This window comes from Cupressus sempervirens, chromosome 5, assembly GCF_028749045.1.
Source record: "Cupressus sempervirens isolate cs-2001-9-10 chromosome 5, ASM2874904v1, whole genome shotgun sequence".
In the NCBI taxonomy this organism is placed as follows: domain Eukaryota; kingdom Viridiplantae; phylum Streptophyta; class Pinopsida; order Cupressales; family Cupressaceae; genus Cupressus; species Cupressus sempervirens.
The window spans coordinates 387465677-387491656 of record NC_143122.1 but is presented as its reverse complement, the minus strand read 5'-3'; the positions used below and the strand labels follow the sequence as shown (position 1 = coordinate 387491656).

At 33.1% G+C, this 25980-nt stretch overlaps 1 protein-coding gene across 1 annotated transcript; it reads right to left on the bottom strand.

Annotated features, from left to right (window-relative positions):
- Positions 1-7796: 7796 nt before the first annotated feature.
- On the bottom strand, positions 7797-11283 carry LOC149556406 (senescence/dehydration-associated protein At3g51250-like). The gene is made up of 4 exons (XM_089830696.1): positions 10470-11283; positions 8626-8792; positions 8452-8536; positions 7797-8149 (listed from the first exon to the last, which is right to left on the bottom strand). Exons 1-4 carry the CDS (start codon positions 11240-11242, stop codon positions 8035-8037), a joined length of 1140 nt encoding a protein of 379 aa, XP_089686822.1. The 5' UTR covers positions 11243-11283; the 3' UTR covers positions 7797-8034.
- Between the last annotated feature and the right edge of the window lie 14697 nt (positions 11284-25980).

Here is a 25980-nt window from a genome sequence, read left to right as displayed (position 1 = left end):
CTCTAAGTTTAATTCCATTAAATTGGAGCTTTCTAATTGTGGCATTACTAAAGATGATGAGCAATTGATATTATCAATTCTTTCCAAGCTAGGTCTTGAATATTCAATCTTTGTTTCTACATTCTATGCTACTATGGATGCTCTTGGTAGTGCATACAAAATGTCTTCTCTTGATGAATTTGCAACTCAACTCACAAGGGAACAAGCAAAGTTAGCACACATGGGTCAATTGAAGCCTTCCAAGTATCAAGTGTTGGTTGCAAATGACTCCTCTCCAAAGGCTCCCAAAGGAAAGGGAAACAAACAACACAAGGATCCTAAGCAACATGAAAAAGGTGATGACTCTCCTTCACAACATAATATTGAATCCAAGTCATCTTCAAGAGAGGAATATCTAGAAGAAAGAGAGATAAATATGTTTATTGAAAAAAGCTAGGACATGATGAGCATAAATGTTTCCATAAGAAGATTGATGAGCTCACTCACATTCTTCAAAAGAACAATATCTAGTTGCCCTCATTAGTGTCTTCTCCTTCTTCTCAATATCAAACAGCTGCTACATCTACATCATCATCTAGAGACAAAGGACAAGCACTCATTTCTTCCATACATCCTAAGCAAGATAAATGGCTTCTTGATTGAGGTGCATCACATCATATGGCATCTTCTATGGATATGTTTTCTTCTATTGAGCCTTGTAATTCTCCACCTATATTGATGGGTAATCATACATACATGAAGATTTGTGGGAAAGGTTCTATTCCTATGGGACATGGTACATTTAATCATGTTCTTTGCGTACCGTTCCTGACCACTAATATCCTTTCCATTTACCAAATTACTCACGGGGCACAAGGTAAAATTGTTGAGTTCACTCCAAATTATGTCTATATTAGGGATATGGAGACTAGAAATTTCATAGCTATGGGAGTTGTTGATCATACATCGCGCTTGTATTCTTTTACACATTTTGTTGATAAAGATGATGATATTCATGATGTACCTAACCCTTTATCAAGGGTAAATAATTCATGTGAGGAGAACATTGGACACTTGAATCATTTTGTTCTTTAGACCAAGTGTTGAACTTCCTACTCCTCCACCTCCTACTTCTTGAGACATGATTTATATCTACTATTCAGCACAATGATCTTTATGCTCTAGATCTTGAAGTGTGGGATGAATTCCTAGATGCTATTTTAGACGAGTCTCATAATGCAAATTTGGTTAATACATTTGAGGAGGTTTCTCTTCAAAGATACTTCTTCACCTTCTTTGGAGGTTGGATTTCCCAACTCTTCATGTTCTCTTGATTTTTCACATCTCATAGGTCAGCTTGATGGTGTGATAGAATCTTTGAGCTCTTCCTCCTTCCTCACTTTATAAATAGAGTGGCTTCTTCATCATTTGGTGTATTTATCTCTTCCTAAGGAGATACATGTTTCTTATAGGCATTGGATTATATTTTTCTTGCAGGTAATCTTTATCTACATTGGAGCTTCTTCATTATGAGGGGGATATCATGTCTCCTTATTTCCTTCCTATGGGGGGATCATTCTTTGTATATACATGATGTATGCAATTTTTAGTGGGTCTTGAGTACTCCATCCATCAATGCATCTTGTTTTCATCTCTCTTTTTGGAGGAGAGTTTGTCCCATGAGGTTTTCTCTGTTTCTCCACTTTATGAGAGATTACATTTCATGTATTGCATTGCATATTGTACATGGGTACCTAAAATGGCCTAGTAGCTAGGACCCATCTTGCGTGATGAGTTCTCCTAAGTTGCACTCAAGGGGGGTGTTGGTGTAACTAAATATTCACTAATTACACTTACTTAAGCTTACTTAGGATTATGTACATTTCAAATCAAGTCCATTATCAATGATAGAATTCTTGCATCTTCATGCAACTGTCTTGCCAATCTCTTGCGGAAGTTATCTTGGTCTTTCATTTCATTCTGGGGTGTTGTAGAGTCACCTAAAACTCTAACATTCTTGTCCTGAGATTCATAATCATTTTCTGACTCATTTTTTTCCCACTCATTTCTATTGTAGCCTTGGCTTGTGCTTTTTTAGGTTTCTTATTTAGCCTTCTGCAGCTATTTTTTGTCTTTTGTATCCTAGCGTTGGCTAAATATAGATCTTTTTTTGTTCCTTCTCTTCTGTTGATATCATCAAGATTTTAAGCTTCACATGTAGGTTCAAATTTCAACTGTAAGCCAGTGCCTTTATTTTCTTCCCTATCTAACAAATCAATGATTTCTTTAGTGCTCTCAAATTTTGAAGATTTTCCTTTTTCTATGCTATGAGATTCTTTTTCTTTTACTACTTGTAATAGCTCTGACACTTTCATCTGATCTTTGAGGGTAGAATGAGAACTATATCTGGTTTCTAAAATTGGACATATGACTGTTGGTTTTCCATTTCTTATTTCACCCTCTTCTAAATCTGAAATTTCTTTTCCTGTTGTAACATGAATGCACTTCCCCTGAAGTTCTTTTTTTTTTTCTTATATTCATCATAGGGAAGGTATCTTTAAGGTTTGGAGTTGGTTGAATTTTTTTGAAAGTAATCTTTCTTTCATCACCTACTCTGATTATTTCCAAAATTTTGCCTTCAAATCTATCAAAATTTAAGTTATAGATAGATCTATTTGTTATTACCTTAATAGGTTGGACTTTTGGATAATTAGTCTCTAGGTTGATAAGAAATTTAATATTATTACAAAATTTATATGAACCATCTATTCCTATCAAATTAGCAACTGTTGCACCTATATTCTTGAGAATCTCTACATGCATAAGTTCTGGAGGGATGGATTGAATTGAGATCCAGGTTGGGATGGAGAAATTTAACCATTCTTCCTTACAATCTGGGGTCCATTCTAAGAATTTTACAACATAACCTTTAAAATAGCATACAAAGACAAAGAGGAAATCTTTTTTGACACATTCATCACTATAGTGAATGTAAACTAGTTTATTCGAATGGTTAGAGACACTTACCTAATTTTGGCAGAAATCCTTTAGCCATTTAATGAGATTAATCAATTCATGTTTTGGCCTATTCCAAAATGTGAATACACCAACATTTTGGCAATCTTGCTAACAATCTTCGTTGTCCTGATTGCTGATAATCAAGACCTTTTCCTTCATTATATTAATATTGGAGTGAGGATGTGTTTGAGGATGAGAGGGGGGGCTGCCATGGAGATTTGGGAAAAAAAATCCTTTGGTGAGGGGGGATATATGTATTAGGGGGGTTATTTGATGGGTTATAAATTGAGGTATCAAACTTACAAAAATGTGCTTCGTGGGTATTGTGGGAAATCACATTGGGTTAAGTTAGAGAACCTATCTGCTAAGGATACATTGGAAATCTATAATGGGTAGCACATTTCATATGATTAAAAAAGAGGAATTGTTTGTGAAGACTTTCAATGAAAAATATGATATTAGGTTGAAATCCTTTATTGGAAGAAAAAATTACTAAATGGGGGAAATTGTCACTTTTAAAGGTTTGAGGGTTTGCTAGACACTTACTTGCCTTGTATCGACCCGATGAGAATTGGATCAAAATGTCGTGGTTCGAATCCAAAGTTGCTCTAGCACATATATTTCTTTTGGGTTTTACCACTGGCCGCAACCCTAGCCTTTTTGAGGATTTCTCTAGATTATTTGGAATAGTCACATGTGGACTTTTAATGTTGCTCTTATGATTGAAATTTTCCTATTGGATATTAGCATGTTCCAAACTAATGGGCTCATTAAGAGTTGAAAACATATTTGACATCTTCACTACATATCTCAAATTTGCAAGAGGGTTGCCGATGCAAAGTTTCCCAGACTTGTTTGTTTTTACTCTAGTTCTCCACAGCAAAGGCAAAGGATGTTTCACCATCTACTTGCAATGCAAAAAAGATTTAGGGTTTTGAGATTTCCCCAAAAACCCTGGATTCTTGTCATGACCTATTTTTTGTGTTGTAGACTTTGAATAGTCATTCATCATTTGGACTAGTGCCAACTCTAAGCTCGCCATTTTTCTACTTTTTCCCCTAGGTTTGGGATTTGAATCTGCCAGGTATATTGAGTGCAATGAAGCAATTATTGAATGAAACTTATAGAATTTTGGGAACTTTTAAAAGTGCACTAAGGCAAAGGGAATTTTTTAGCATGGTACTGCTATTTGAAAATCTTGAGCTTTGTGAAATTTAGGGCCATGCATGAGGGTTTTTAGGAGGTTGTAAGACTTCTGCTGTTATGTGCAATTGTTGGTGAGATCTCTCGATTACTCTATGAAATTGTCAGTGCAATCTTATATTTCGTATAAAAAAACTTCTTTGTTAACAATAATTATGCTAAGAACCCTACAACACTTGTCACATGATCACAAACTCAAAGGAAAAAATAGCATGATAAGATCAATAGATAAACAATAAAATCTTAGGGCATAATATTAGCAATTTCATGTCCGCTCATTATTTCTATTTGCTTCTACTCTTCGCTTGTTCAATTTGAATGTTGAACTTGTTAATGATTCCAATCATGATATTTAGTCAAGATATAGCTCGCTTTTGGTCTCTTTCATTTGAGATTGATTTTTATTCATTTTAAAAATATATATATAAATGATATTAATTTTATACTATAACAATTTTTTATGTTTAAAATTTTAAAAAGATTAGTTTATGTATAAAAATATGAGAATTTTAGGCAAAAGCTTATAATATGACCCTCTAAAATTGTTAAATATCTGGGTATCCTCTTCTTTGTTGAGCCCTCTTTAAAAAAAATCTGGAGCTAGATCAAGGATAAGATCCATAATAAATTTAACAAATGGCACAATAGGTCTCTGTCTCTTGTTGGTAGAATCCAAGTGTGTCAGAAAATTCTCTCTTCATGCAACATATACTATGCCTCTGCCTAGATGTTTGATGATTACCAAGTGTTGGAAATACAGAGAGCCATCAAAAATTATCTCTGGTCGGATGGAAAAAGGAATAACAAGATTCACTTTGTCAAGTGGAATTGGTGTCATGTCGACAAGCTCCTTGGGGGCCTAGGGATTAAAGACCTAAAGCTAAGTGGTCTTTCTTTCTCCTCTAAATGGATCTTTCACGTCTTGGAGGGAGATGATCCTTGGAAAGTCTTGATTCATAACAATATTGAGAGAGGATATCCACAAAATGCCAAAATCAGGAAGAATCTTCCCCTTACAGATCTCATTTGTGGTGATTTTCCTATCATTTTTCAAGGATCTGTGGTATTTAAGTCCGTTTGGAAAGCTTGGAACCATGTTAGGCAATTCATCAAAAAAAAAAACTTCTTTGATGATAAGACCCTCCATGGTGAAATATCCATTTGGTGGAACCTTAAGTTGGGTAATCAACCCCTTGCTCTTACCCAAGGGTGCTCTGCCAAGATTTGGGCCAACTATGGGATCAAACAATTTATTGATACCTTTGAAAAGGATAAACTTATCCAGTGTGATGAATTAAAAAATAGATTTAACCTTCTTGACTCTCACAAGAAGATTTATAATATGATCACCAAGGCTAGTAAGGATATCCCCACTTTATGTCATGTTGACTCTAATAGTTATCTGAAGAGTAAATGGCTGGGTGGAATCATCATCTCCAAACTTAAAGCTAAGAATATTTACACTATTATCAATCACAATGAAGAGATTATCAATCATATTAATAATACTTGGTATACTGATTTGGATGTTCCCTCCTGGAATAAACTTTTTAATTATCTTTGGAAAAGTTATGTTGATCCTAAAATTAAATGTTTTAAATGGTTGCTTATTCTCAACAAGCTTCCTATTAGAAACACTTTCTTTGATATTAATTATTGCAACATTTGCAGAACCCCAAAAATAGGAAGACATATTTTCTTTGAATGCAGTTTTGCTAAAAATGTTTGGTTAATGTTTGGTATATCTATCCCTTCTACCTTCAATATTTTTGAAATTATTACTGGTTTTATTTTTAACGCAAAAAAAGATGTTAACATGTTTTGGGACATTCTCTCAGCTAACATTTTGTGGAAAATTTAGAAGTGCAAAAATGAAGAAAGGTTTTAAAATATCCCCAGGTTGCTTACTGAGTCTTTTCGAAGTCTCACTTATTTTAAAATCTTTTCACAGGTTCAAATTACCATGAAAATTAACAAGTCTAAGTTCAAAAGGTTGCTTAAAGATGGTCATGCCATGTTCTTTGCTAATGAGGTGAAGAATGGGTACTTCTGGACACTACACTTGGATAAGATTCACACTTTCAATCAAATTGTCAAGCTCATCAACAAGGAAATCAAGATGACCCCTCATAGCACTACTGGCAAGATATGTTGCATGCTAAAACAAATTCAAGATCAAAAGAACTTGGTTTGGAAGGAAGGCTATATGGGTTGGATAGTGTGGGTGGACACTGTTGAAGATGTGCTCTACTAATTGCTATTTTCTACTCCATTTCTTTCTTTTTCTTCTCAGGTTATATGTAATTCTTCTTTTTTGGTGTGAGGCTTGTCCTCTGATGCTTTGATACTCTGCAGTTTTGTTGTATATTTGAACTCCTTATTCTTAATATAAAAAGAGTTTATAATACAATGTAAATTGTGAGCTGTTATCTTGAAGTGATTTTTGTCTACTCATAATAACAATTTATCAACCTAGTGGCATGTACTTGCATTATAGTTAATTATAAACTAGTTATAAAAGATAAATAAAAATAACATTATTTTAAAAATAAATAATTAAGTTGGCTTACAACATATTGGTAAATTGTGAGCCTTGGGAGGTCTTAGGCTTGAATCTACTGGACACATAATAATAATTAATCTAACAATAATAATAAAATGAATAGTAAATAATGTAGGCTTCGTGCGGACAAGTACAATAAGAATTAAACTTGGCTTCCACCTCTTATTCATCAAAAAAAATTGTAAGAATTTAATAGATAAATTTTATATCAATAAAATTAATTATTATTAGTAAATTATAATTCTAATGATTGCAATAAAAGTATACCAAAATACTTATAATAATCAAATTTTTTGATGATATTTGAATAAATTATCATTTTAGAGCTACTTTTTACTTATATTATTCAATATATTGCAATTGGTTGAACTAGTGATTAATATTTTCTTTTTCAACCAATCAAATGCTTTTATTTTTATTTTTATTTTTACTTATTAATTTTTGTAATGTTTATTTATCATTTTTTTAAGTTTTAACATCATTAAAATTATTTTACTTTGTTCATATTCATATATTTGAAGTCTTATAAGAGTGATTTTTGGAAGCACTATGACTACAATAAGGTGATATTTTAGGATGCATGCATTTATAAAAATATGAAACATATTAAATATATAATCAAATAATTTTTAATAATTAATACCCATATTTTAAATGCACGATATATAAATATAAAATATATAAAATAATTTATAGTGATTAAACGCTAAAATAAAACTAAGTTATAATAGTAAATTTATAAATTAAAAATTACTTATATACTTTTATATTAAAAATATGTTATTTTTCAAATATTTATATATATGCATATGATAATTTTAATTTGTTTTAAAAATATATGTAAAATATAAAATAATAATCAAATATTAAAATATAAATGAAATATTAATTTAATATTTTGTATTACAATTAATTTAATTTTTCACTTTTCATCAATCTATAACTATTTTATTTAAATTTTAATTATTCTAATTAATCAAACATATGACAAATACAAGCTACTATATGGACTTGTTTCAATATAAAAACACAATTCGATCAAACATTTTTTCAATTAAAATTTTAAAAAAATCACCATCATTCCTCTAAATTAGGATACAAAGCACCTTGAATCTTTCAAACTAGAATACAAATCACTCTTTAAAATATTCCCCATCAATTTTGATCACCATCATTATCATTATGAAGTGAAGAGATCCAATTTATCACCCTCTAAATCTACTTACTTATTCATCATATTAAAATCACACATCACCAATTGTTGTTGAAGTTCAAGATAACATTAATTCAGGATTTGTAACTTTTGCCACATTAACTGCAGTTCCAATGGCATGCCCTGTAATTGCAAGACTATCCTCAGCAATCTCTCCTGCATCCTCCCCATACCTGTTTCAAATGTTTCCAATTTCACACTTAACTTACTAAACTAAATTTTGAAATAAAAAATAAAAAATAAAATCTACCATTACCTCAACTTCACTATAGTACTTAGGCTTCCTCTTCCTAATTTTAAAAAATTGCAATGCATATAATATTTTCCCTTGTTTGAATATTACTATGTTTGGTATACAAAACATGCAATATTTAATATTATACCTAATCTTAGGGTTCTTATACATTTATTGTAAAATGCTATCTTTTACAGTTTTATTAATTAGAGATTATTTTGTAAAGTTGGATTGAAATACCTATCAATAATAAGTCCTGTGGTCACTTCAGAGGTGGTTTTTGCAGCATCCTTCCTAGCTACTTGTGTTGCTTCCAAAACTTTGTCTGAAATAAAGACATGAAAAAAAAAGGAGTTATTTGAGGATTTTAATGATGAAGAATAAGAAAAAATAATAATGGGTACATTTACTTACTATAAGCATCCAGTGAAGCAAGGACAACGTCTCCTGCAGGTAGTCTTTTGAAGCAATTAAGACTAGACTTTGTATGATGACTATTCATCACATCTGATGGTGTAATTGAAACCCCATCCACAACAATGTTGCTCATGTTTTCCATCATCTTTGACAACTTTCTCACCCTGGTACATTGTACATAGAGCATACAAGCATTCATTTTTTAAGAATATTAATTTTATTTAAAAAGTTCTGAATTTTTTTAAGTTGGAACACATTGAAATCCATTTTGTATATTTTCAATTTTTTTAGAACTTTTTTTCCAAAGAACATAAAGGAGAGAAGATTAATTATTTTAGAGTTGATGATTAATATTATAATTTTAATGGACAATTTTATTTGGTAGACTAGCCTAGTTTGCATTTCTATTTCTTATGAAAGTATGAGCTTATTTTTATATCTAAATTATCTAAAAAGAACTAGGTGAGGCTGGGCATATATATATATATATATATATATATATATAGAGTTAGTTAGTTAGTTAGTTAGTTTTAAATCTAACTTTTTCGATAGAAACATATTTTAGAAGAAAGAGTTGAGACTAATTATTTTCAAGCTAATGATTAGTAGGAGAATCTTATCTCATGGGTATGTTTTGTTATATTTTTGTACCTATTAGTATTATTATTATAATAACTATATAATATTTTTATTTATTATAATATGTTATATACTTGTTTGACATGAGAGCATGAGCTCATGCTTCTATATTTGTGAGTTCATATATTTTGGACTAATGATTCAATATTAAATGTTATTCATTATGTCATGTCAAATGACCTAAGATTTTTTTAATTTAAGTGAAACATATTTTTCACAAAGATTTATCAAGAATATGTACCTATATTTATATCTCTTTGATTAAGAGCTAAGAACTAAAAGCGTCTCAATTCACTAAAATCATCCACAATAAATTTTCTATTTAATATTATATCTTCAAAATATACTTTGCAAGGGAGAATTAAGATTATTTTCTAATTACCTTCAATAAAACAGAAATAAAAAATAATCTATAAAACTGTAGATTTTCATATCTTTTTTTTTTTTTTCCAATTTATTCAAACATAAATACAAGATTTAGTTTATAAAGAACAACTTTGTAAAGTAGGAGCCTATAGTTATCTCTTCCTCTAAAAACTACCCATTTTTTATTTTTCATTAAAGATTTAGCATAGCTTCATCAAGACTAACTACTAACTATTTTACAATATGCACCAACATTAGAGTTGTCTTGGATAGTAAGTTTTCTTTTCATTACTCTCTTCTTTGAATATGTTTAAAGTAGTGAAACCCACTTCTTAGAACCCACTTAAACATCACACACTAAGGCTCTATTCCTTAACTAGAAATACTAATAGTCAAAATTGACTTAGTTTTCGAGAGCTTAATTTTCTTCATACTAAGTGATGTTTAAGATGGCACCCTCACCCTCCCTTAGCTTGTCCATGTACCCAACATAGCCCTAGGAATCCATACTCGGCTAGCCTTAAACATCACACTAAGGAAGAAATTAAGTTTGGAAAAATAAGTCAATTTTGACTGTCTTAACATTTTAAGGCCGTTTGGTTACAGTCATAGGAATTGAGAATATGAATGCATAATGGGGATAGGAATGACTATTCCAATAACAACTATTTTTTGGAATGGACATAAGCTCATTTTAGGAACAAAATGGAAATATGTATTACCATTAGGTATTCCAATTGATGTACCGATCGAAAAATAGAAAATATATTCATATTCCTATTCCTATTCCTATTCCAAAAATTGTGAAAATAACATCAAAACTATTTTCTAATTACCTTCGAATATTTTTCTTGACACGAGGGCTAACTTCCGAGCCCTTCTTTTTCTCCACCGGAGTCTTCTCACCAGCTCTCGATCGGCTCCTGAGCAATTCTCCTCCTTTCCTCACCTGAGCCGAATAACCATCACTGATCACAAATATCCCCCTTATAATTTCCCCCGATCCGCCAGCTATAGCCTTCGCCAAAACAGAATTATATTCCTCCACATTTGGAGCCAATGCGGTCCAATAAGCCTCCGAATCGCCACCAGATTTTGGCGGTGCCGCCGACCGATCTGGCAGACAAGAACACCACGTGCACCAACCAGACGGCAAAGACAAGCACGCGTGTTTTCTAAGGCACTTGTCCAAAACACCCACGTTTTCTTCCTCGCCAAAACTGACTCCGAAATTCAGCACTTCGGGCCCGCCACATTTGGCGGAGTCTCCGCCATCTTCGGCACCTGGCGGGGCGTGAACAGAGAAAAGATAGTGGCGGGAGTCTAACTTTAGCGTGGGTGCGTCTTTTGTGACAGGCCAAAGTAGATCGCCTCCAACTTTAGCGTAGACGGCGATCGCTTTATCGCCTTGGAGAAGCTTAACTAGCGAAAATTGGCCCTTCGCTAATTGCGTGCTTTTCTCTTGGTCTACTAAATTCACCACTGCGTTGGGAATTGTCGCCAGGATTTCCTCGTGGCCCTTCATGTGACCGTGGTGCTCCGGATTTGGCCGCTGCCGCTTTCCTCCTCCTGAGCAAAAACTACAGACTACTTTGAACGCCCACTTCATATTTTTAGTTGAATTTCTTCCACTTATGTGCTTCTTATTTATTTCTCAACTGTTTGTTAACTATGAGGGGAACTTTATTCTTTACGTGATCCATTTATTTCTTCTTTATTTTGTTTATAAGCTGTAAAGCAGAGGTATCTTAATAAAATAGCTAAAAAATTAATGGGCGGATTCCTGACTTCATTGTTGTATTTCATGATACATTTATAGAAAATATTATTAAAGTGTCAAGATAAAATCATCTACTAATTTATGGGCCATAATTGTAATATATATCAATCTATGGGTTTGATTAGGACGCAATCACCCTTCTTTGTATACAAGGACTAATCTTTAATCTTTATTTATTGTTGTCTATCAAATCTTATCTAGAGATATATCATCGTACATTTATAAAAGAAAAATCAAAGCATCGAGGTAATATCATCTACTTACATCATCTAGGTATTGATTGTGAGCTTGCTTTCCCTCTTTAATCTTTATTTCGGATGTTAGATCTACAAATTAATGAATTTGAATAGAAGAGAATCAACCTTCCTTGTACATAAGGACTAACTTTTATTAATTGTTGTCTATCAAACATTATCTCAAAATAATTCATGATACAATAAAAAAAAAAAAAATTTAAAGCATCAAGATAAAATTACTTACTTACATCATCTTAAACATCAAATGTAAGGTTTCTTCTTATCTTTTATATTTATTCCAAATCGTGAAATTTGCCAATCTAGGAGAGAGTCACCCACCCTTATTTAAGGGGTAAACTTTATTCATTTCTCTCTACCAAAGATTATCTAGAGGTACATTTCATGGTACAGTTATAGAAAGAATAATAAAATCAGTAATATAATATTATGTGCTCACATCTCTTAGAAACAATAGTAAGGTTACTTTGTAATACATGCCACTTTTCTATCATTAGAGTTTATGCAGTTAAACCCTACCAAAACCTTCATGTGAGCATGTTAGTTGTTATATTATATTTGGCGATGTAATACCTTGATATATGGTATTTGATTTATCATGTTAGTGGATAGTGATGATTACTTTATTATGATAATGATATATGATATGCTTTTAGTTGATGGTTATATAGTTATTTTCATGATGATATCACACTATGTGCTTTTAGTTGATGATTACATTTATATTCATGATGATAGAATTCATATGTTAGGATACTACATCATTTATATTTGTAGTTTACAAGTTTTACTTAGATCATACTTGTGTGTGTATGCTTTGTATGTTTTATTTATATTTCCATTTGATGTGCCTAATGTGGCCAAGGGAGAGTGTTATAGTCACCTACAAGTTAGGATTTACACAATGTACCACTCTCCAACATTATTTGTTACATATGCATATATATTTGTACATGCTTGTCTTTCATGTAGGTTTGTAGATATTAGATATCAACTTCCCTGAATTGTGAGGATGGGCGTTCCCTATTGCAATATCACAATGGTAAGAGATGAGAGATAATGTTCAGGTTCAAATCCAATTATAACCCTTAATTGTCTTGAAACTGAGGTAAGTATCCGACCAACTACCCATGTGAATTCATCAAGGAGACATGAATTCATGAGTCTTTTCCCTAGAGCATTATTTTTTAGATTTTGTCGGTTTTATTGCTTTCTATGTATCATGTAATTTAATCAAGACATGGTATTAAAATTTTTGAGATATTAAATAACATTAATAATTTAAAAGACTTAAATGAAAGTCTAATTATAAGAATAAAAAATTTAATTAAAAGTTAAATCAAATGTAAAATAAAATAGAATGGTATTAAGAATTTAAATTGCACAAAAGATGGTGTCACAGATATTAATTATTATATCATGTAAATGATGCACACTAGTTAAGATAATTGATTTGGAAGTTCTAAATCTAAATGATGAAGTTTTCTAACTTGAGTAAAAGAAGAAGAATTATTAGAGTAAAGAATTTATTTTATTTTATTTATTAAATTACCTTTACTCCCTACTTAAGATTTCACTTTATGCACATGCATTCCCATTTAATAATTAAATATTAAATATTAAATGTCATTTACCTCTTAGGGTTTCTAGTTTAGGTTTTACGATATCCTTTTATAAGGATTAACCCATTGTATATTTTTACTCATTCTTTTTGTTTGATATTATATTCTTGCACATTTTCAAAGCCAAACCCTTACCTTCTCTTGTCATTTGCTTCTCTGTGATAGGCTTTTGCATGCATGTGTTCTACCAGATCCATGGATCTGTTCTCATCAAATCCTCCATGGTATCATAGTCAGATCTATTATAGCTTGTTCACATTTGAAGGAAAAGAAAAACGACGGTTTGATAGAATGGATCTGACATTTTTTGCATTTTTTTTTCTGAGTACAAGTTGAGTCCAAACATACATCATGGTTGGAACCAGAGTATGTTGAAACCCTAATTTTCATATAAAACACTTTGATTTTGGCCATAGTTGATAGGGGAGGCAATTTTTTTTTACACCAGGGTTGTATGGCCCCTAGCACACATTACAATGCATTTTTTATAATTTTAAAAAAATTATATTTTTAGAAAACTTGTCACTAAGGTGCTGCCCACAATCCACTTCCACCAGTGTGGTTGTCATAGTGCCACCAAAGCTTCGCTCCACTCCTCCCCCACTGGTGCTCAGGTGTGAGTTTGTTGCTCCACCAACTTTTCAACCCTTGCACTGCCCGAGCACCATTAGACCCTTTATTATCCCCTTTTGCTCCACTTGTGGTCATATGCAAGGCTCGGGACTAATTTTTTTATCCTCAAAGAATGTTTTTAAATATCATTTTTTGCTTCTAAAGCACCTTTTTTTTTTTGCAATATCTAGAGCATATAGTATCATTTTATGGTAAATGAGATACCGTCGAAAATTTGATTCTAAGACGAATGCATTTGTGTAGTTTTTACTAGTGAATTTTTCTAGTATTGTACCTTTTTTTTGTAATCAAAGCCAAATTATTATTCTTGCATTCTGGGAAGCCTAGATTGCTCATTTTAGCTCCATTTTTTTTATCCGGAAGAAGTGTTGACAAGCTCATTTTGAGCTTTTTCCATATTCTCTATTATTTCCATTAGAATTTTTTAAAGGTACACATGATACTCAACTAAAGCTACTTTTTTCTCTTACTTATATACACATTCCTTCTAGCATCTGGGGTTCATTTATTTTGCATTTTGTGGGGTGTTTTTTTATTCTTGTTTCTATAATTTACATCAGTAAACCAAAATTACTTCAAAACAAACACCTTCTAGAAAAAATGGTCAGGACCCCTTCTTGTCTAGTTCCTCTAAACCCACATAACTATCACACATGGACAACTACCATGGCACGACTTCTTTGTTCAAATAGTTTGCGGTCTTGTTTAGATGAAACACAACCAATTTTTTAGAGTACAAGAATAAGATGGATGATGTCATGGGTTTGATTTCTTTGAGTGTTTCACATAGTTTATAGTTTCATCTTGATGGGTGTGATTCTCCTCGATAGATGTGGGCCAAGTTTAAGAACTTGTTTGGTACCATCAATGAGTTCATGACACTCTAGATTGAGGAAGAGCTTACATCACTTGTACATAATTATTTTTCCTCCATGAAGGACTTTTGATGAGATTTAAATAATGGAGATCATTGTTTCAGGGTTGTGGAAAGAACAAGACTGATACAAAGTGCATCTGTCTTAGATTCTGTCAAAGTTTTGAGAAAAAAATTCAATTTTCTCTTCCACCTTCCATTCCACTATGGATGATTTGGGTCTTAGATTTACAATGCCCACATTTGAGGTATCCTATGATTAGTTGACTAGAGAGAAGGTCAAGCTTACACAACTTGATTCTCTACTAGGATCAAAGAACCAAACATTATTTGCTCAGACATCTACAGGGAAGTTGAAGCCAAAACCAAAGCCCAAAGCATATTCAGATGGCAATGAGAGTTCCCCCAAGCAATATCCTAGATCAGATATTCAAAAATTCACTTAGAAGGGAAACCTTCCAAGTCTAGTGAGTCTTCCTCCAAGACTAAGAAGTTTACAAGTGATCCTTGTGGTTTTTGTGGCAAGGAAGGACATCCATTTTCAAGGTGTTGGAAATGTCTTGAGGGTTTAGAGGAGGCTATGTAGAAGTACAATATTGCTACTCTAAAGCCACCACCACCTCCTTTTGGGAAATAACATGCTCTTTCTGCATTAGCTTTGTCCTCTTTTTCTACTTGGTCATTGATTTAGGTGCTTCACACCATATGACACACTCATTTGATTTGGTTATCTCACTTTCTCAAAGTGTTACTATAAAAATTGCAGTTGGTGACTTCGCCAAACTTTCAATTTTAGGTTCTAGCACTATCTCATTGGAGGGTGGTTCCCTATAGGATGTTCTATTAGTTCAGGGCATTTCTACAAAACTCTTGTCTATCTATCAAATTTTTCATTTTGGCTATGGTAAGACAATTGAGTTCTCACCACATGATGTGGTTATTCAAGACCTCCACCATCCTCATTTAATTGTTTCTACTAGGAGTGTTGATTTATATTCTTACTTATATCAGTTTGATGGCTTCAAGAGCTCTAATTCTATAGGTGTTTCTCTTGTTTCTCATGTAGACACAATGAGAAAACTTTGGCATGAGAGTTTTGCCATGTCAACTACAAATATCTACAACATATGAGTATACAAGAGCTAATGATTGGGCTACCTTAGATCTCTTGTACTAACAATGTTTGTCAAGGTTATGCACTTGGCAAACATCATAGGGATCCTTTTCCAACAGGTAGATCCACATGTGCTAAGGCACCATTGGAGTTGATACATAGTGATCTTACATGTCATTCCCCACTCCATCTTTTTTAGGTGTCTGATATGTTCTTACCTTCACAGATGACTTCTCTATATATGTAAATGGGTGTAATTTTTGAAGTACAAGTCTGATGTCTTTGATTCATTTCAAATCTTTAAAACATTTTTGGAGAAACGGTCTAGTAAATGGAAGGGAATATGTGAATAAGTCTTTGAGATATTTTTGCATTGAACATGGTTTACATCATCAGTTCATAGTTCCCCATACCCCTCAACAAAATGAGGTTATTGAGAGAAAGAACATAACATTATGGGAGATGGCCAATTATATGATACAATGTTGAGATATGAGTCCTTATTTTTGGGTTGAGGCAATCAATTATGCCAACTATATTCAGAATTGGATTCCTCACAAGATATTGTGACATTTGACTCCTAAGGAGATTTGGACTCATGTAAAGCCCGATGTTTCTACATTCTATATTTTGTGTAGTGAGGCTTGGGAATTTATTCCTAATGCTTAGAGGAAAGCCATGGAGATGAAGACTTGAGAACTCATATTTTTTGGCTACTGTGAGGATGTGGAGGCATACAGGTTGTTTAATCCTAATTCCAAAGAGGTCTTTTTTTGGAGAGATGTCTAGTTTGATGAACATTATCTTTGGATGGAGCCTCCATCACCAACTTCTCGCTCATTGCCTAGTACTTTATCTTCTTCTCTATAGGATTCTTTATCTTTTGAGGAAGATCTTGATGATGATCCACCTTCCCCTCCTCCCTCTAATGTTCCATGAGTACCCAAGTGGGCTAGTGATACTTTTGATGCAACTAGACCTATGGCAGGAGACCCTTTAGATTCTCATTACACTCATGCTCATATATCTAGTATTGGACTTTTGAGTCATGCCATTTTAGATGATCCACAGAGTTTTTCGTAGGTGATAAGACACTCAGATCCAGATAGGGCTATGGATGAGGAGTACTCTTCTTTCATGAAGACCCACACTTGGGATCTTTGTTCTTTTTCAAAACGAAGAAATTTGGTTTTTTGTAGGTGGGTGTACCATACCAAGTATGATCTAGATGGTTCTATTGACAGCTATAAGGCACGTTTTATTTTGAAAGGTTTTTCATAAGTGGAGGGTATTGATTACTCTAAGACCTTTGCTTCTGTTGCCAAGATTAATTCTATTTGCCTTATACTTTCTCTTGCAGCTTCTCAGGGATGAAAAATATTTAAGATGGATGTGAAGAGTTACTTTTTACATGGAGAACTACATGAGGATATCTATATGGAACAAATTCAAGATTTTTTGTAGGACTCTTCTATGGTGTGCAGAATTTGGAGGTCTTTGTATGGTCTCAAACAAGCCCCTTGGGCTTGGTATGAGAAGATGGATTCCTTATTTCTTGCATCCAACGTCACATGTTGTGCTATCTATTGATGATCTCATTATTACAGGTAGCTCACTCTCTATGATTTAGAGTGTTTAGTGAGCTTTGAGAAAGCAATTTGAGATGAAAGACCTAGGACTTTTGCATTATTTTTTGGGCCTATAGGTTGTTTAGTCTTTGGATAAGATAGACATACCCCAGCAAAAGTGTGCTCTTGATATGCTTCATAGATTCAACGTGATTGATTTCAAGGCTTCCCCACACCTTTTCAGTCAGGTGTTGTTTTATCCACCACTTGCTCTACTCCTACAGTGGATCCCACATTATATGGACAACTTCTGGGTAGTTTTTTGTACTTGATGCACACACATCCTGATATTTCTTTTGCAGCTAGCTATTTGTCTCTTGATTCTCACATGATCCTCATGAGAGTCATTGGCAAGTTTCCAAACATGTTTTGAGGTGCATTTAGGGTACTACATGTTGTGAAATTCACTATACACTAGGAGATCCTCACATTGTTGGTTATACAAACTCATATTGAGATGGTGATATTGATGATCAAAGGTCTACTTTCGGATTTATTTTCCATCTTGGTTCTTGTACTATCACATGGTCTTGCAAGAAGTAGCATGCTCATGCATTATCATCAATAGAGATAGAATATAGTGCATTTGTGCTAACTAGTTAGGAGGTTTTGTGGCTTTCACAGTTGATGATAGAGTTTGGATTCCCCCCCGATAGTCCCACCTTTTTTTGGTGTGACAATTAGAGTGCTATACACATTTCCTACAACCTAGTCGAGCATCAACGAACCAAGCACATTGAGATTCATATGAACTTCATCGGACATTTGATTCAGGATGGCTCTCTTAGCTTGGAGTATATTCCCATTGTTGAACAGGTTCCAAACATCTTCACTAAACCTTTTGCATCCCCACAATATCTTCAGTTGTGTTCTATGCTAGGGGTGAAGTGATTTTTCATTGGGAGGTGTCATCGATGAGTCATTCCCTCCTTTTCCTTCAAATATGAATAAGCTACAATAGATCTAACTCTGATATCATAAAGGGTTTGATGAGAAAAATTCCACAAGCCATGTGGGAAAAACTCTACTCCAAAAAGAGATATATAAGAATGCTAAAAACAAAAGAAGGAATGAATGACTCATCACTGAGACATACCACCCTACCTAGGGTTTGGGAAATATAGAAAAAGGGCCAACAAGGCATGGGAAATCCAGTAAATTCTACCCAAGAAGGACTTTGAGTTTTTATTATCAGATATAGAGAATTCCCTCAACCATAGCTAGAAAACGAGAAAAATGTGAAAAAAACATGAACCATACTTATGAACTCCATCAACTTGTAAAGGTGGTCCCAAAAAATAAAAAAACCATTTGGTGAGTTAATCCTATGGGGGAGAAAAGATTTGGTAACCCAATCCTTGAGCACTCTCTTAGAAAGGACTCTACCCACAAAGTAATCAATTAAAGTATTTTTTTCTAGTCATTTGTAGGCTTTGACAAAATATGAAAAAGGTAAAATGACATCCAGAGAAGCAATGCATTTATCTTGTGAAATACATTAAAAATTAATTTCTTGGGACATTTTCTCAACAAATCCATGAATACTTGTAGTGAATGCTTCAACATTAGCAACAACTACTAAGTCAAGTCCAGCAAAAAGTCATATAAATAACTAATAAAATTCCCATAATAAATGTGGTGTGACATGATTGGAAGAATGAAATAATATGAAAACCCTAAGGTAAGCCTAAGAAAACCCATATAGACTCGCAACCTAAAAAAGTTGCAAAGATTACTAATTTGAATTGACTACAACCCAAAATTATTTTTTCCATTGTGAGATTTTGATTAGAGCCTATGTTTTCATTGTTTGATACACATTTAACCTCTTCAATCCACCAATCCTTATGCAACTTTGTTATTTTAATTAAATTTATGAATAATTACACTTTGCTTAAGTTTACTTAGGATAATGCATTTATATATCAGTTATCATGTAGATACATAGGAGTTTGCATTTTATTTTATCACATGGTATAGGAGAAATCCACTTGAGGTGGGGTTGGTTGTTATCTCATACCTCTTTCTACGTGAGATCCACCTTTAGTGCTCTTATCATATTATCACCTTTTGATCATTACACATGTTGACATACTTTGTTGTGTAATGGAGGATGATCCACTGCTTGTGGACATGTGATTATACCTAGTATGATTGATAGGTTATCTCTTGCATCACTCCTAGTTATCATACATTTCCTATACGTTAACAAATAACTACTTTGTATTCATTGATTTTATATCTATTATCATTTGTTCAAATATTGAGTCAATTATTTGATCTCATCATTTTATCTCTATTGTTCTCTCAATTGGGCATCTAGATCTTGGCATTTTCATTCTTTGCCTTAGGTGAACTCTTACATGGTATCAACATCATAGGAGTGTCATTGCATAGTCATTAGGGACCTATTTGCTTCAATTTTGGAGGGCCACAATATTTCTCAAGAGTTGTAGTAATTGGGAGTACCTAGAGCAATATTTGATCTCACCATTGCATCCAGGTTTCTGTTCTGGTGAATTGTGACTATAGATTTCCAACATTATGAAAAAGTTAAATTCAAGGAAAAAATCTTTGCAAATCAAGCTAGTGCACCATAATATGCAAACTTGGTAAGATGTTTCATTTTTATTTTCCAATTTTAGATTTGAATTTATATTTTCCATTTTTGTCAATTTTTTGGATGTACATTATTTTCTACTTTTGTTAGTATTTTTACTATAAACTGCTTGGTCTTTTAGGCCTCTGTATTTGTTAAATCAAGATACAAATCATCAGGCACTCACACCTTGATTCACATTAATCCCATGTCCTAATGTGATTTCTTATGGAGAGTTCTAACTTAAATTTAAGTGACCAGAGTGTTTCCATGAAACTTTTAAGTAAGGAGGAAATGATAAATTAGAATCTTTTCCTATTATAGTGGAGCAACAATTGCTAAAAGTTTGGAAATAAGTTTTGGAGGAAAGTAGGGGCTCCCAACTTAAACTAAGTAGAAACTACATATTGGAAAAATTATAGATGTATGTTAGCAAGTAATTTGTTACTGTGCTTTGCTTGCCAAATCTACCCAATGGAAATGACAAATTCTTGTAATGCTAGGATAAATCACCATGACCAGGGTGATTCGCCTTTGCTTTAAAAGGGGGCAGCTCCCTTAAATCTTGATTTATTTACATTTGAAATAATTTTTCCCCTCCATTACAATAAAAATTTGTAACCAAGATAGTGATTATTAACAAAGCAAAGTCTATTAATAATTTTAATAGAAGTAACAAAAAAAAGTGAATGGATTCTTGTAAATAAAATAAGTGAGAATACACTTAGCATTTAGACTAATGTATTCTCCAAATCTGCAAACATATAAGAAATATTGGTAACACAAAGACTAACAATACTCTTTAGGAATTGCAAACAAATTACTTCAAAATATTAATAGCACAAAAACTAGCAACATCCCTCCAAAATTATAATGCATGAACCACTTTAATCTCAATGGCACAAATTCCAAGAAAAGAAAAGAAAATCCACCAACTAGATCCATATTGATCACTTAACAACTAAACATAACATTCACCAACTCTTTACTAAGATTTCTTAAAATATGGTTACAAAACTCTCTCTCCCATAGAGGAGGAAGAAAAAAAAGTCAATGGAAAATAAGATTTTTCCCCTTTTAAAGAATGCACCTTTTGGTAGTTCATAACTACCATAACTCCTTACCCCACCCATTTACAACTTTTTCAACCTTTATCCCTTTTCATGATTAATTATTTTAAAGGAATAAATTCAATCTAAACAAAAACTATGTGACTTGTTTAGAAGAAGCCACATTTCCTTTTATAAACTTTTTAAATTAATCCTTGAAAAGAATTAATTTATTTAATATGTAAGATAAAATTAATCATTTTGTCAATGGGCCCTTGGTCTATTAGTGAAGTTAAATGGCTCACAAAGATCCCACTAGGGATCAATTCTTGCTAACTGCAAGGTTCAAAGACATCATAAGGGATGAGGCTGAGATCGTGCCCTAAGAAAATTTGACAATATGGATGCTCCTTAGTCCTTGGCTCTTAGCCGAAGAGGTTTTAGGCACGTGTGGGCCCGTATTGGGTACCTAAAACTTGTTTGTGGATGACCTCCATCAAAAAAGATAAAAAATTAATCATTTTTCACCGAAGACAATGTTTAATTCTTTTGAAAGAATTAAATATTAGACTTTAATGTAAATTAATTTGTGGTCTCCACCTCATCTTTTTATCGAGGAATGATAATATTATGACATGATTAAGGGAATTAGTTTTTTTTTTTAATAGATAGCATGAGCTAACAATGTCTTTACCATTTTCTCTTATAAAATTTATTTGCAACAAATATTATATAAATTTCATTTTAAAAAAAGAATTTTAAAGTGGTGCTTAAAAATAAGTAGAAATGTTTATTTTATGGGACTACAAACTTTACAAATTAGTGCTAGAAATATGAAGCAAGAGCTACTGGGAAATTTTGATTTTAAAGTTTAGCATAAAAATAAACACAAATTTTTATTTCAATGGAGCAGTAGCTTCATAAATAAGTGCTAAAAAGATGGTATAGGAATTGCTAGCCAAAATAAGCTTAATATTTGGATGGGTCCCTACCTTAAGCTTTGACATCTATAGTTGGCTTGTATAAATTTCCTACCATAAAATTAGTATAAAAAGAGGCTTAGGTCTTCATTCTAACACCCACACTCTATATTCAATCATTATCATAAGTTATCCACTATTCAAGCAAGCAATTTTTCATCAAGCATTCAATGCACTCAAAGTTTCAAGGATTCTTTATGAGAATTTCCTCTTCAAGATCTAGCATCTTGTTGGCTATCAAGGGAGGAGATCTACATTGAGGCATTTATCATCTTCTTCATTGAGGAACATTTACATCCATGGCTCCATGATGTGGTTTTAGTAGATCCATTGCAACTATGGAGATATCCTATGGGTAAGTGCACCAAGTTGTGGTGCCAAAAAGGTGACACCTTTTTATTTTTTTCTAATTTTCAATAGCACACAAGTGCTATAGCGTGCACGCACTATGGCCTTGGTAACCCGAGCCATAGTGTGTATGTGCTATACTGCATATGTGCTATAGTGTGCACATTCTTTATAAAAAACCAAATTATTATAAATGGGTTGCATACCCACAACCCATTCAGTTTTCCTCTATTTTCCTACTTCCCCTCCTCACAACGTGTACGTAGATTGAGAGAATAGAAGGTTTTTGCCACCTACCTTGCCAATATGCCTCCTCGCCATTGAATTTTGAGATCACAAGCATGCCATATGTCATCTAACTTTCTTTTTACATTGTTTTATATGTTTTTAATATTGTTTTGTAGGCTTTTTTCAAAATTTTTTTAAATTTATTTATTTATTTAGATTTCAATTGATTTCTTATTAGGAAATGTGAATAATGAACCAAAAAATCCCCAAGAAGATCAAAACCAAAACCCTCAACAAGATCCAAACCAAAACCCTCCACAACAAGAACAACAAATTTTGCAACTTGAACCAATTGCAAGATCTCCTCCTAGCACACAAGAAAATATTTTAAATGAAATAGAAAGAGGCAAAACTAAATTAGAAGCACTCATTGGTACATTGAAAGCTTGTGGAAAAACCAATCCAATGAGAGCTCAATTGGCATCCTCCCTTGAGTCCATTAAGACCCACATAGTTTCTATTAGTGGTCAATTAGATGTTTGGCGGGTTAAGAGGGATGAAAAAAAAGATATTATGTAAATAAATTATCATATCAAGATGTTAAAAAAAAAGATATACCAAAAGGTAGGATTTGTGCATTATTTAGAAAGCCTGGAGAACAAGATACTATTAGAGAGAGCACTAAATGGTTCCCCATCCATTGGTGCATACACGATGGTATTAGAAACATTTGTTGGGATAGATGGTGGATGGATTTTGATGCCCCTCCTTGCAATAATCACGAGGTCCCAATGTATTTCTTAAGGAAATTGTATTGTGAGTTTTTCCTTGGGGAGATCCCCAATTATTTTGATATATTAGACTCTCAGGGTAGAGGTGGGGGGTCATCATTTGAGAGGCTGGGGGCATGTCATGACCCTAATGTAGTTAGGGCACCTATAGTTAAGCCACAAGGTGAGCATGTGACTATTCCTTCAGTTGTGAAGGAACATGTAGAGGCCAGTGCTCTAGGGACTATTAGTGCTTTGACACAAACCCTCATTCATTGCACGAGTCCATTAAATGAGTAGGATCCTTTTGCATGTCGCGGTCACATGTGCACATCATGCAGATCCTTATGCACCTTTGGCAGTCATGCTAAAGATGGTGCAAATGATGGGCTAGTGATTGATCAGTTCCTGAATGAGGCATTTGGCATTGACACATAGGTAAATTACAATTATAATAAACTAATGTGATCACATTTCATATGTATAGTTAATGACTAATTAATTATCATGTATTGACATTGTTCAAAATTCAGGATCAGAGTGTTGGTGGCCCTAGTAGCAATCCCCCAACCCCATTTTTCATCCCGTCGATGAGTCCAGTGGTATATATTGATATAATCATTTAAATTAATACATATATTTATTAATTAATCATATGAAGGATTGACAAAAAAAATTATGCATGTGCATCAGTTCTGTACAAGACTGTCGACATTCACTATAGACTTTGAGCCTAGACGTGATACGAGCTTCGTAGAGGTACATTTGTTTCATGTTAATTTAATTCATTTGATTATATTTGATTCATGTTTCATGTTACATTTAACGTTTATTGTATGACATGCAACTCTTGACATCTGAAACTCCTCCTCATCTTTGACAGTTCGTTGATCATGGAGTGGTTGCAGTTATGGCTAGTTCACAGCCATTGATTGAGGTATGAAAGAATTTTCTTGGTTTTAGTTGTTGTTTATAATAGTTAGTATCAAAATTTCTAATGTTATTTATAAGTGATTCAATTGATTCAATTTTTGTAGGGTCTTGTCACACCCGATCATCCATGAGCCTTCGAGGTGGACTTGCAAAATGACTATATGATGGCGGTAAGAAAATAATTAATTTTGTGTGTACATATATTTCATTTCAATGTATAATAATTATTGATTCATATCTACTTTATTTTTATCGGCTCGAGTTAGAGAAGAGCATCAACAAGAGGACGAGTGAGTGTGTGAGGAAGACCCCATCATCACCACTGTCTCCCTCCACACGACGATCGAAGACCTCTAGAGATTTGTTTCCTTTAGTTCATGGGTAGGAGAAGATATAGTTGATAGACATACATGTATAGGCATTAGCAGATATATATGTTGAATTTTATGTTAGTGGACATATTCGATATATATTTGATGTATATATGATATTTTATATTTGATGTATGACATTTATTTGATGCATGAAATTATTAGACTTATGACATTATTGGTTAATATATTATATGTTCGTTCATGTATGATATTATTGGTTATCATAATATATTATGAGGTTGCATGGGTACTTGTACCCACAACCCTGGTACTCATACCCACTTACCCAAGTATTGGGTACTCGGTGGAGAGCATCATAGCTAAGGACATTGATTGAGATTTTGGATTATTTTTTTCAATTTTTTATTTGTGTATCAGCTCGTTGCTTATCAAGCTTAATTCAATACCTAATCAATTTGAATTTTCAGTTTGAATTTTTGATACAATATTGATCAACAATAAAAATTATCAGTGTTAAAGCTAGAAATTTATCATTTGCAATATCTCATTGTCATATGATTTATGATCTTCTTGTTTATGTTTAAAGCATGCCTTCTATGTTATGCATCTAAACATTTATCATAAATTATTATTACAAACATATAACAAACCTGAAACTAAAAACAATACATTACATTTGCAAACTTTATCACTGTTCTTGATTTGAAAAATCATTGTCATGACTCATAAATTCAAGTTTTCTATAAATATAAAAGTATAACTAAAAATAAAGTTTGGCATACCCAAGTAACCCCATCCCCTATTATAAAAAATAGTTGTACCTGTACCCTAAGTACCCCAAGTGCCCCCGTCCCTGTGCAACCTTGTATATTATATGTGGATCTTGGTGTTTTTTGTACACCTATGTAGTCTATAGGATCTCTTGCTACTTAGAACATCCGTTGACCTTGCCTAACCTCCTCACTAGGTAAACTGATCCAAACTTGCAGCATCACTTCCTTACTCTTCTAGGAATAGTACCCCTCCAAAGGTTTTATAGGTCTACTAGGGTACCATAGCACTTCCCAGTTCAACCAAAGTTTCTATGGTGTCCTAAGGAGTTATTGGAACACTTGTACTATGCTTGAATGGATAACAATAATGGGTTTGTACCCCATTGTCAGAAATATTCAGGACTAACAAGGTTACTGAGAGGGGAGG